Below are 13,914 nucleotides of genomic sequence, written 5' to 3'. Positions count from 1 at the left end.
TATACTACAAAGCTACAGTCATCAAGACAGTATGGTACTGGCACAAAAACAGAAATATAGATCAATGGAACAGGATAGAAAGCCCAGAGATAAACCCACGCACATATGGTCACCTTATCTTTGATAAAGGAGGCAAGAATATACAATGGAGAAAAGACAGCCTCTTCAATAAGTGGTGCTGGGAAAACTGGACAGCTACATGGAAAAGAATGAAACTAGAACACTTACTAACACCATACATAAAAATAAACTCAAAATGGATTAAAGACCTAAATGTAAGGCCAGACACTAACAAACTCTTAGAGGAAAACATAGGGAGAACACTCTTTGGCATAAATCACAGCAAGATCCTTTTTGACCCACCTCCTAGAGAAAGGGAAATAAAAACAAAAATAAACAAATGGGACCTAATGAAACTTAAAAGCTTTTGCACAGCAAAGGAAACCATAAACAAGACCAAAAGACAGCCCTCAGAATGGGAGAAAATATTTGCAAATGAAGCAACTGACAAAGGATTAATCTCCAAAATTTACAAGCAGCTCATGCAGCTCAATAACAAAAAAACAAACAACCCAATCCAAAAATGGGCAGAAGACCTAAATAGACATTTCTCCAAAGAAGATATACGGATTGCCAACAAACACATGAAAGAATGCTCAACATCATTAATCATTAGAGAAATGCAAATCAAAACTACAATGAGATATCATCTCACACCAGTCAGAATGGCCATCATAAAAAAAATCTACAAACAATAAATGCTGGAGAGGGTGTGGAGAAAAGGGAACCCTCTTGCACTGTTGGTGGGAATGTAAATTGATACAGCCACTATGGAGAACAGTATGGAGGTTCCTTAAAAAACTAAGAATAGAACTACCATACGACCCAGCAATCCCACTACTGGGCATATACCCTGAGAAAACCATAATTCAAAAAGAGTCATGTACCAAAATGCTCAATGCAGCTCTGTTTACAATAGCCAGGACACGGAAGCAACCTAAGTGTCCATCGACAGATGAATGGATAAAGAAGATGTGGCACATATATACAATGGAATGTTACTCAGCCATAAAAAGAAACGAAATTGAGTTATTTGTAGTGAGGTGGATGGACCTAGAGTCTGTCATACAGAGTAAAGTAAGTCAGAAAGAGAAAAACAAATACCGTATGCTAACACATATATATGGAATCTAAAAAAAAAAAGGTCATGAAGAACCTAGTGGCAAGACGGGAATAAAGATGCAGACCTACTAGAGAATGGACTTGAGGATACGGGGAGGGGGAAGGGTAAGCTGGGACAAAGTGAGAGAGTGGCATGGACATATAAACACTACCAAACGTAAAATAGATAGCTAGTGGGAAGCAGCCGCAAAGCACAGGGAGATCAGGTCGGTGCTTTGTGACCACCTAGAGGGGTGGGATAGGGAGGGTAGGAGGGAGGGAGACGCAAGAGGGAAGAGATATGGGGACATATGTATAACTGATTCACTTTGTTATGAAGCAGAAACTAATACACCATTGTAAAGCAATTATACTCCAATAAAGATGTTAAAAAAGAAAAAAAGGCTAAGAACTTGAACAGACATTTCTCAGACGAAGACTTACAAAAGGCCAATAGTATATGAAAAGGTGCTCAACATCACTAATCATCAAGGAAATGCAAATCAAAACCACAAAGAGATATCATTTCATAACTGTCAGGATGGCAATTATCAGAAATCAGTAGATAACAGGCATTGGCAAGGGTGTGGAGAAAATGGTGCCCTTGTACACTGTTGATGTGAATGTAAATTGGTGCAGCCACTGTGGAAAATAATCAAAAATTAAAAATAGAACTACCATACAATCCAGCAATCCCACTTGTGGGTATATATCCAAAGGAAATGAAATCATTTTCTGAAAGACATATCTGTACTCCCATGTTCATTGCAGCATTATTCACAATAGCCAACATATGGAAATAACCTAAGAGTCTGTAGAGAGATAATTGAATAAATAAAATTTTATTATACATGTATATGTATACATACATACATAATGGAATTTTATTCAGCCTTAAAAAAGAGGGAAATCCTGCCATTTGCAACAACATGGATGAAACTGGAGGGCATTATGCTAGGTGACATAAGCCAGACTCAGAAAGATAAATACTTCATGATCTCACTTATACGTGGAATCCAGAATAGTTGAACTCACAGAAGCACAGAGTAAAATGGTAGTTACCAGGGGTTAGAGGAGAGGGAAATGGGAAGTTACTAATCAACAGGCATAAAGTTTCAGTTAAGCAAGGTGAACAAGTTCTAGAGATCTGCTGTACAACATTGTACCTACAGTCAATAGAAATGTATTGTACACTTAAAAAATTGTCAAGAAGGTAGATCTCACATAAAGTGTAGTTACTACAATAAAATAAAATTAAAAGAAGGAAGAAAGTAGATTGGAGGTTTCCAGGGGTTGGGGGGAGGAGAGAATGGAGAGTGACTGCTAACATGTATGGGGTTTCTTTTAGGAGTGATTAAAATGTTCTAGAATTAGTGGTGATGGTTGCAAAATCTAGCAAATAGACTAAAAAACACTGAATTGTACACATTACATGGCTGAATTTTATGATGTCAGTACCTCCATAAAAAATTTTAACTACATTGAGATTAACTTATACTTATCAAATCAAGATCCTAAAATCTGATAGCATGCTGTGTTGATTTGAAGATGTTCTGAAACAGGCACTTTCACACTTTGCAAGTGGGAGTATAAGTTGGTGCAATTATTACAGAGAGCATTTTGACACCATCAAAAGTATGATTTATTTGAAAAGACACATGCACCCCAATGTTCATAGCAGCACTATTTACAATAACCAAGACATGGAAGCAACCTAAAAGTCCATTGACAGATGAATGGATAAAGAAGATATGGTATATATATATATATATATAAATATATATATATATATATATATATATATATATACAATGGAATATTACTCAGCCATAAAAAAGAATGAAATATGCCATTTGCAGAAACATGGATGGACCTAGAGATTGTCATACTAATTGAAGTAACTCAGACAGAGAAAGACAAATACCATATGATATCACTAATATGTGGAATCTAAAATATGACACAGAAGAACTTACAAAACAGAAACAGACTCAGACATAGAAAACAAACTTATGGTTACCAAAGGGGAAGGGATAAGTTAGGAGTCTGGGATTAACAGATACAAACTACTGTATATAAAATATATAAAGAACAAGGTCCCTCTGTATAGCACAGGGAACTCTACTCAATATCTTGTAATAACGTATAATGGAAAAGAATCTGAAAAAGAATATATATATTTACACATGTATAACTGAATCACTTTGCTGTACATTTGAAACTAACACATTGTAAATTAACTATACTTCAATTTTAAAAATACTAAAAGAAAAAAAAGAAAAACCATTAAAAAATTTAAAAATAAAATAAAAATACTAAAAGAAATAAGACAAATAAGAAAAAAAAGAAATGCTAATGTAAAGTCTAGCTTTATCAATTCAAAAAATTTTGGCATAGCAAATAAAAGATAATTTATCTTTAAAAAATGTATGACTGACCCAGCAATTCTACTTTTAGGAATTTATGTTTCAAGCATACCATACTTGCACAAAATGACACATGCATGATATCCATTACAGCAGTATTTTAAAAGTAAAGTGTAATTATCAAGTTAAATTACCATCCACAGGCAACAGGTTAAAGAAATCAATTGTAGCATATTCATGCAGTTAATACAACTCAGTCAAAAAAAGAATGTATATTATATTATCATATACTAGTATGATAATTTCTGCAATATAATGTTAAGAGGAAAAAGCAAGGTGCAGGACAGCATGTATAGCACACTCCACTTTGCATACAAAACGGGAAGAAGAATATACATACACACACACACACACACACACACACTCATTTCCTTATAGATGCATAGATATCTCCGTGGATACTAACTGCATGGCTGGGGTTAGCAGTGGGAGGGAGAGGTTTCACTGCATACACTTTCTTATTTTTTCAATATTGAACTATATGAAGTATTATCTATTAAAACTTTTAAAAAATTAAAATAAAACAAAAATAATAACTAGCCAAAAATTATAAAATAAAAAACATTTTAAAACAAAAAACACTGACAGTTCTGACTTCTCATGCTCCACTCCCACCTCCACCAATGTAACTACCTCGTTTCTGAAATTGGATTGTTGTCAGGCAGATTTTCCTACGGGAGGTTTGCCTGTACTCTCTCTGGTCTCAGGTCAAGTAGACAAACTAACTGAGTTCCATTATTTCTCTAATGTGTACAGAACAGTCTTACCGTCACTTATTGTAATATTAGCAAGATCCACAATTTTATTAGGAAGCACTTGAAGCAATTTGCATTGTTTAAACTTTGGTTTTTCCCAGTGAGATTTGCCAGTGTTGATACTGATTGAGCTGAAAAAGAGAGGAGAGATGAACAAAAAGCTTCATGGTTGGAAGATGAGGCCAGAATACTTTGAAAGCGAATGGTGAAGGAACACGGTGTGTCCTTGGCATGCCTCCCCTTTGCCCACTTCCAGCCTCCTGGCTGAGATAGCAAAGGTGGTAGCCCAGTGTTTGTACAGTGAAGAAAACTTTGCTCTTGGGGAGCAAGTGAATCTAGGGTCCCCATGCAGGAGGTATAAACAGGCAAGAGAGGCTGAGATGGAGCAGGGCCACATCCATCGGACCGAGAGTCAAGGCAGAGATTTTTACCCCTCTGGACATGACTCCTACCCTCACTTTTGCCTCTTACCCTTATTTTAAGAGGGAATTCCTGTTAGAATTGTGGTCTCTATTTCAGCATATTAACTTACTCAAGGCAGTTAGTATAGCACCCTCTGTGACTCATTGGCCCTCATCATCCACCCTCCACTATGCCCCATCCAATTCAAGCCAGTTCGTTTCAAATCAGCTAACACATTTATTGGGAACCTTCTGTGTTCTAGGACTGGTAGTAGGTACTACAGACAAACAGGGCAAGGTCTCGTCCCTTGAGGAGCTTGTAACTTGGTGCTTTGAGACTGTAAATGTAACTACATTTATTAGGCAAGATATGAGATGGAAAAAGTGTATAAACAAAACAGAATCTGTTGAACCATCAATCAAGGAGAACTTATTTGCAACTTTTGAGCTGAGCTGGGCGCTAAAAGGACAGAGATGGAGAAAGTGTCCCCCACTCCTCCAACCAAGCAGAGCAAATAGCACAAGCAGAGAAAGAGATGCAAGTCCAGAATGGCAATGGCCCTTGTTGGCTGGAGTGCATGTTAGGGAAAGGAGCCTGCAGGTCTTGAGTACTTTAGGGGTTTGGACTTAATTCTTGAGGCAATATGGAACTGGAGTGGGAGATTGGAACGATGACAGCCATACTTTAGGAAAATCACGCTGGTGGAGTGTAGCTGGGGGGTAGTGGGCAGTTAGAAGGCAAGGAGACTACTCTAATCGTAGGCACCCAGGGAGTGGCAGTGGGGTAGGAGAAGAAAGGGTAGATGTGAGCTCTGATTATGACCACAAAAGCTGCATGACTTGCTAAGTGATTAGATGCAGGCAGGAAGAGGTAGGACCCAGTCCAAGATGTCACCCTCCAAAAGAGAATTTTTAAGCTTTTGTCAAAACCTGCTGCCCCTCTGGCCTGCCCACTTAAGTTAATGGCATAAATCAGTAGCAGAGAGTGAGAAAAGAGGGGCTGATGATTTTTAAAAGGAAAATGTTAAAGTCAACAACAGAAGAGTGATTTAGTAAATTATTATGGCCCATCAACGAGGTAGCTTCCGAGGCAGGTTTTTGAAAAAGTCATTAAGAAGATGAATGTAAAGCATGGAAAACGTTTGATAAACCATTGAGTGAAAGGGTAAATAACATTAGTGCTATAAGGACGGTGAATACCACTACATAAAATTTAAAGGGCATACGGTGAAAGGCTAAATGGAAAAATACGACAACCTAAAAACAGCTGTGTTCAGGTCGTGGGATTATGGGTGCTTTTTTTTTTTCTCTTGTTTTGAATTTTTTTCTGGAATGTTATTATATGGCATGTGTATGCTTAAGTAGGTCCACAAGGTAAAAGAAAGAAAGGGAGGGAGCATGCTCAAATGACATGGAAACATGCTCCCAGTTAAGCAGATCTTTATGTATCTGAACTCTCAATTAGAACTTGGCTGGTACATACCAGATTCTAGTAGCGTTTCCATCCTCATTTTTTAAGCATCTAGTTTGGGCTGTCTCAGTAGGGTGGGTTAAGAGCCACTTATATGTCCCTTTGTATTTAGAGGCTGTTTCTTCGGCTTTGCACTTTCCGGGCTCTACAGAGGAAATGTATGCACATTTGAAAGGGCAAAAGGCACTTAAAAGTTTCATGAACATCCATTACCACCCAACGTTATTACCCTGCACATAAACATCAGCAAATAAAAGGGGAAAGTTTTCTACCAGGCAATTTAAACCAGGCTGAAAATAACATTAAATGGAATCTCTTTTTTTTTTTTAAATAAGGCTCCCAGTACGATCTCACGTTTGGTGCTTTGCATTAAAACTACCACTTGATGGGCCAGTTTTTCTGCTTTGGCTTTATTAAAATGGTACATAGGCATTGAAAAAAATCAAGCCACGCAAAGGGATGTAGAGTAAAAAATCAAATCAGTCCCCACCTGTCGATTGCCTTCCTTTTGACTGGCAGTTAACAGTTTGAGGTGCAGTGACAGGAGGCTAAAGGCTGGCTTCTTTTTCTGGTGGCGCCTCCCTTCTTAATGGACTCTGGGGTGGATTTGGTTTTAGTAAACTCAGTGTATTCGTCATCAGTAGTACAGACCAGGGTGCTCTGTTCTCTTGTTGATGCTGAGGGCAAGGTTTTGCTGCCAAGTGTTGTCACATTAAGGGAGACATGTCCTGAGCTAAGTTTATGTGGTAAGGTCCCAGGTGGTTTTTTTGCGGGGGGAGGTGTTTGTTTTGTTTTGTTTTGGCCACGCCACGTGGCTTGCAGGATCTTCCGACCAGAGATCGAACCTGGGCCCACGGCAGTGAGAGCATGGAGTCCTAACCACTGGACCGCCAGAGAATTCCCAAGGTTCCAGTTTTTACCGACCACCCACTAGGTTTATGACCCTGATTCCAGAAATCGGGGTGGCCGGAGAAGCTGGCCAGCCAGCCCTGCCCAACCATCCCAGTCTTCTCTCTGAGTGAGGATGTAAGACGCCTTCCTCTTCCTCTCTGGTGTATTTAAGCAAGAGAAACAGTCCTCCCCACTCCATTGATGAACTGGTCGCTGCTAATATCCAGAGCGGATCGATGGTCTCTGGTAACCCCTCTGGCACTCGTTTTTTATAAGCTCTTCCAGGTAGAAAGGTTGTCAGGGCAAGATGAGCGCTGAGGATGTGGAAAGGAAATTGAAGACAGTTTCTCTCCTCCTCTGAAGGCAGAATCTCTTACTATGTATGCATTTGGAGCTTTATAACAAAGAGTGAATTTATATGGAAATACCCACCCCCAAATTACCTAGTTTTTCCACTGCAACGTGTTCAGACTTTACTAATAACATCAACTGATCTTGTGTGAAGTTTCCATGAGTGAGGTTGCCATGTATTTTACTTTTGATCCTGCTAATCAATTTGGTGGGCACTAAAGGAGAGTTGGCCTTTATGATGACCTGACAAGCACAGCTAAAAAGCAGAGCAAAAAGAAAGATGTTGCAGTTATGGCCACAGAGTGCAACTTGGCTTGCGGTGGTGAAATTCTGTGCAGATGACTTAATTAGTAGTCCATAAATATCAAGCATTTTACAGCTATTAAGTGGCAAATCTAAAGAAATGATGGAAGACAGCATATTGAAGTCATCTGATAAATTTTCTCGTATCCAAAACAAACAACTCAAAACCCATTTTCAAAAGAACAGTCAGCAACATTTGCATTATGTTGAAATTGACTAGCCGTGCAATTTCTAGGAGTTTGTGATAATTAATAGGGAAGATGGAGTACTCAGGATTTATTACTTTAGAGAAAACCTTTTACCCTTCTGGTCTCTAATTTACCCATCATTACCGTAATAATAAGGCAAATAGGCACATGCTCAATTAGTCTATAAAGCTGTGTTCTGCAGAAGGCCTATTTCTATAATAGAATAATAATGATGATAAAGATAATAACAGTAGCCAACATTTGTAGAGCTCTTGTTCTGCACGTTTTAATTCATGTTATCTTCACAAGAACTTTATGAGGTAGTGCTATTATTATCCCCATTCTACAGATGAAGGAACTGAGCCTTAGCCAAGGTCACAAAGACCTAATATTTCATTTCGGAATGTTCTGTCTACTAAAAGATATGTTATGAAAGAATAGGGCTGTCCTTAACCTCGACCTCTGTAGAGAGGTCCTCAAACATTCTAAATTCCTCTACTCCTCCATTACTGAGCACATTTCAGATTCACAAACTTACCTATGCCTTTTCTCCATTTCCATCTGTAGATACATCTTTTGGAAGAACACATTTCCTATATTTCCTATCAGCTCTTGAAAGTCAGATGCGCCTGTGTTTACCTAAAATTTCTCTCTATGTCCAGTCGAAGCCATGACCCCCCCCCCCGAATGATCCATATTTGGGGAAGTCCCTGTTCATCCTACCCATTCCACTCTTCTTTTTTAAACCTCTCCTCTTGCTGCAAGAGTAGAGCAGACCCTCTACCCTTAGCACCCTGAACATTTTAATGACCTTTCCATGAGCCTCCTATGGCTCTATGTCCTTCTTGGGCTGCATCGAGCAGACCAGCAATAGCCAGTGTTCCGGGAGGAGCCGGACCACGAGTCTGAACAGGACCGAGGCTGCTTTCCATGTTGTTTTTCAATTTCCCTGCTCAGTATTTCGTGGACTTTTTTGATAACAATAAATGCTTTATTGCCCTATCCCCAAATTATGACCACTTTGGACCCCATTTTCTCTTCACTACAAAGAGGCAGCAGGCAGGCTGTTAGGCTGTGCCGTGACCAACCAAAACAACTTATTTCGTGAAGGCAAGAGCCCAATTACAGCATCTGTAAAACAACCAACAGGTACTTTGATCTCCTTCTGACAACTCTGACCAACAGGTTATACATACAGAATTAAATGGAAGGAAAATCAGAACTAAATGTACCAGCTAGGAATAAACTCAACTCCTACCTGTATGGTACACAGGAAATTGTAGCCATTCCTTGCCCTTCTCTCTGTTTCAAATAACGCAAAAGAAAAGTACGTAGTCACTGAAATCTTTAAACAAACGTCACAACTGACTAGGGGGCTTATCGTTAACAACGAAGATCATAATTAGACTTTACATTTATGTAACCCATTGCCATCTAAAAATCACCTGCAGGGGCTTCCCTGGTGGCGCAGTGGTTGAGAATCTGCCTGCCAATGCAGGGGAAACGGGTTCGAGCCCTGGTCTGGGAAGATCCCACATGCCGCGGAGCAACTGGGCCCGTGAGCCACAATTACTGAGCCTGCGCGTCTGGAGCCTGTGCTCCGCAACAAGAGAGGCTGCAACAATGAGAGGCCCGCGCACCATGATGAAGAGTGGACCCCGCTCGCCACAACTAGAGAAAGCCCTCGCACAGAAACGAAGACCCGACACAGCCATAAATAAATAAATCAATAAAATTTAAAAAATAAAAAAGGAGATACTGTTTTTAAATAAATAAATAAATAAATAAATAAATAAAAATCACCTGCAAAAACATCAATGCATTTAGTCCTGACACCTACACTGTAGGGTAGGTAATGCAGGGATGGTCACCCCATTTTCTAGTCTCACAGAACTTAAATGATCTGCCCAGTATCCCACAGCTGATGACTCACAGAACTGGGAGCAACATCATAGCCTTCAGGATTTGGATCCAAACGTGGTGATGATAATATTAAACACTACCAAGATCTCACTGTACTCTATGTCCTGTGCTAAGCACTGTATGTAAGTTATCCCTTTCCATCTTTCCAACAGCCCTGTGAGGAATGGTAATATTACTATCCTCATTTTACAGATGAGGAAACTGAGGCATAGGGAGTTTAATTAAGTTGCCCAAGGTCTCACAGTTAGGAAGTGGAAAAGCAGGGATTCTAACCCAGGCAGCCTGACTCTGGGGACCATATTATCACCAAAAGGTTTTTACATCTATTATTTGACAGGAATTTTAGTTATGTGATGTCATCTATACTGTGTTCAATCTTTAAATTCTGACTCAGGTATTTACAGAAAGTATTTTAAATGATGGCAGATAATTTGGAATGCACTGTAGGCTTGACTGTATTTTGTATAGTCAAAATATTTGTCTCAGATTTAAACACCTTAAACCCTGGGCGCATACTAATTCTTTCAGAATCTAACATTGTAAAGCTTTGAGGCACTGGAACAGATGATGGAAGATAGTTTTGTCACACTCTGGATTTATTACGTGAATGCCTGTCTTGCAAACAATTGTGTCACTCTTGGAAAAACCAGGCTTTTTTGCCAGATGTCTACAACCAAGAAATTCCATTTATCATTTACAATCCCCAAATCATTCCATACTACTGTAGCCCCCAAAATGTGCCTCAAAAAACTACCACATAGACAGTTCAGAAAAGCAGAGGATGGTTTTCTTAGTGGCTTCCTGTGCAGATCCCAAAGAAAGTAATGTAATTTGACCCTCAGTTACCACAACTGAACCTTGCCTGATAAAATACACTTGAATGGAAGAGCTATTTAGCTATATCTAATCAGGTATAGGATGGGTTACAAGTAGATTTGTTTTGAAAAATTACTTACAAACGTTCGGTCCATGGTTATTTCTTCCTCAGTAGTGTCTCTGTACCAAAATCATCAAAAATTATAGAAAAATGAAATACAGTACCAAATACATGAGGGAACAAGTTCAGGAGGAAGACAACTCAGGCAGAACAGCAACGTCCCCCAGCTTGGAATTCTCATAATACTAGGGCTCCAAGGAGACACTTTAAAAGAGCTGGGTCATTATTTGCACACCAAAGTGGTGGTAAGACTTTGCTTCAGCAATCCCACTTCTAGAAATCTATACCAGCCGGGGTGTATAAAATATATATACTAAAGTGAAGTAACTGAAATGTCCATCACTAAGGTAATTGGGTAAATACACCGAGGCATACCCGTACAAAAGAATTCTATGCAGTCATCAAAATGAGTAAGCTAGATCTGTATGTATTGGCCTGAAAGGATGTACATGAGGTATTCTAAAGCAAGAAAAGAAAGTTGTAAAACAGTATGTAGAGTGGGAGCCCATTCTCTTAGGAAACACATGGCAACAAATCTAGAGAAATATATAAAATAAGCTGTTAACCAGAGTAGGTGGGGAAAGGCAGGTTTCTGAAGATTTTTGCTATCCATACTATATATTTCTGTAAAGCTCTAAGATTTTACAATGACCACATATTACCTTGGTAATAAAGAAAAATCATAGACACGGTTCTTTAAAAGAATGTTGTATACTCCAGACATTTCCAATTTTCTTTTAATAACCTATCGTGGATTTACTTCCATTACATTCTATGAACCTTCTTGAACCCATTTATGTTTGAACATGCAAAAGAAACCAAAATCCCAGGGTATGGAAGACAGGCAGTCACATTCAATGTTTTAAAAAATCAGTTAACCATGGTATACCAGAACCATGCTTATTTTTCAAAGGGATTCTTCTGGATGTTCCTTTGACAGAGAACTAGTATATGTGCAGGGCAGGAGCAGAGAAAATATTTTTCAGATGACCAGTTGCCTTTGTCATGGTCTTCTGGATACTACTCAGTGCCTGCCAATTTCACTGCAATCACCTCTCCAAATCTGTGCCCCAGGCAGGTCTTGAACTAACCAGCATTCCTCACTTTAAACATTTCAAGTTCCCTTGGAATTTCTAATTCCTGGAAGTGCATTATCCAAAAGTAAAAGGCCTTATAAATCCTCATGCAATGGCCATCCCTAGCCTTTCATCCCTTTAAGACATGATTTTTTTTTTCCCTAAGTCACACAATCATAGCATATTAAAGCTAAAAGTGGTATTAGGGGTAACTGAGTCCAATTCTACTGTTTCCCCTATTTACTTTCTTCTGTTTTGTTCTCCAATTGGCTTTATACCCTACAGTAATAATACAAACTTCTTTCTCATTCCAAAGAGAACTTACACTCAGAAGGGAAGATGAAACTCAAAATGCAGCAGTCTCTAAATCTCAGATAAAAACAAAGGAAATCCCCTCGGGATAGAAACAGACCCACAGTAGATGACACTCACATACCTGCTTTTAATTTGAACAGCCAGATTAGCAAGAACAAATTCACTGTCCTGAAATATAGAAGTCAACCGTAAAAGATAAAACATACCAGTTTGAGTATTCCTGCTCCTCTTTCTTAACCCAGCAAAGTTACCTGAGATGATGTGATCATTAAGCTGCATTCATTATTTCAGTTGGTTCAACATCTCCATCTCTCCACTCAGCTTTTCAATTTACATCTTACCTATTGTTATGGGATGAACTGTGTCCCCCCAAAATTCATGTTGAAGCTCTAACCCCCTAATGTGACTATATTTGGAAATAGGGCCTTTAAGGAGGTAATTAAGGCTAAATGAGGTCATAAGGCTGGAGCCCTAATCTGATAGGACGGGTGTCCTTATAAGAGACACCAGAGATCTCTCTTTCTCTGCGTGCACACACACAGAAAATGCCATGTGGGAGGACACAGTGAGAAGGTGGCCATCTACAAGCCAAGGAGACATGCCTCACCAGAAACCAACCCTGCCAGCACCATGATCTTGGACTTCCAACCTCCAGAACTGTAAGAAAATAAATGTCTGTAAAATAATATATACGTAACTGAACCACTTTGCTATACACCCGAAGCTGACCCAGTGTCGTAAGTCAACTATACCTCAATTAAAAAGAAAAAGAACCCCGAATAGCCAAAGCAATCTTGAGAACAAAAAATGGAGCTGGAGGAATCAGGCTCCCTGACTTCAGACTATATTACAAAGCTACAGTAATCAAGACAGTTTGGTACTGGCACAAAAACAGAAATATAGATCAATGGAACAGGATAGAAAGCCCAGAGATAAGCCCACGCACATATGGTCACCTTATCTTTGATAAAGGAGGCAAGCATATACAGTGGAGAAAAGACAGCCTCTTCAATAAGTGGTGCTGGGAAAATTGGACAGGTACATGTAAAAGTATGAAATTAGAACACTCCCTGACACCATACACAAAAATAAACTCAAAATGGATTAAAGACCTAAGTGTAAGGCCAGACACTATCAAACTCTTAGAGGAAAACATAGGCAGAACACTCTATGACATAAATCACAGCAAGATCCTTTTTGACCCACCTCCTAGAGAAATGGAAATAAAAACACAAATAAACAAATGGGACCTAATGAAACTTAAAAGTTTTTGCACAGCAAAGGAAACCATAAACAAGACCAAAAGACAGCCCTCAGAATGGGAGAAAATATTTGCAAATGAAGCAACTGACAAAGGATTAATCTCCAAGATTTACAAGCAGCTCATGCAGCTCAATAACAAAAAAACAAACAACCCAATCCAAAAATGGGCAGAAGACCTAAATAGACATTTCTCCAAAGAAGATATACAGATTGCCAACAGACACATGAAAGAATGCTCAACATCATTAATCATTAGAGAAATGCAAATCAAAACTACAATGAGGTATCATCTCACACCGGTCAGAATGGCCATCAACAAAAAATCTAGAAACAATAAATGCTGGAGAGGGTGTGGAGAAAAGGGAACCCTCTTGCACTGTTGGTGGGAATGTAAATTGATACAGCCACTATGGAGAACAGTATGGCGGTTCCTTAAAAAACTAAAAATAGAAC

The 13,914-nt window shown here is 39.0% G+C and overlaps 1 protein-coding gene across 1 annotated transcript in view; it reads right to left on the bottom strand.

Annotated features, from left to right (window-relative positions):
- Positions 1-13,914, bottom strand: part of ADGRG4 (adhesion G protein-coupled receptor G4) — a 131,767-nt gene that overhangs the window by 93,646 nt on the left and 24,207 nt on the right. The window contains 6 exon segments of the mRNA XM_061178225.1: positions 4,355-4,473; positions 6,227-6,359; positions 7,549-7,712; positions 9,206-9,251; positions 10,820-10,866; positions 12,320-12,379. Of these exon segments, the coding sequence (XP_061034208.1) occupies positions 4,355-4,473; positions 6,227-6,359; positions 7,549-7,712; positions 9,206-9,251; positions 10,820-10,866; positions 12,320-12,379 (569 nt within the window).

The sequence above is a fragment of the Eubalaena glacialis genome, chromosome X (assembly GCF_028564815.1).
Source record: "Eubalaena glacialis isolate mEubGla1 chromosome X, mEubGla1.1.hap2.+ XY, whole genome shotgun sequence".
In the NCBI taxonomy this organism is placed as follows: domain Eukaryota; kingdom Metazoa; phylum Chordata; class Mammalia; order Artiodactyla; family Balaenidae; genus Eubalaena; species Eubalaena glacialis.
The sequence above is the reverse complement of the archived record's forward strand: the minus strand, read 5'-3'. Positions and strand labels throughout refer to the sequence as shown.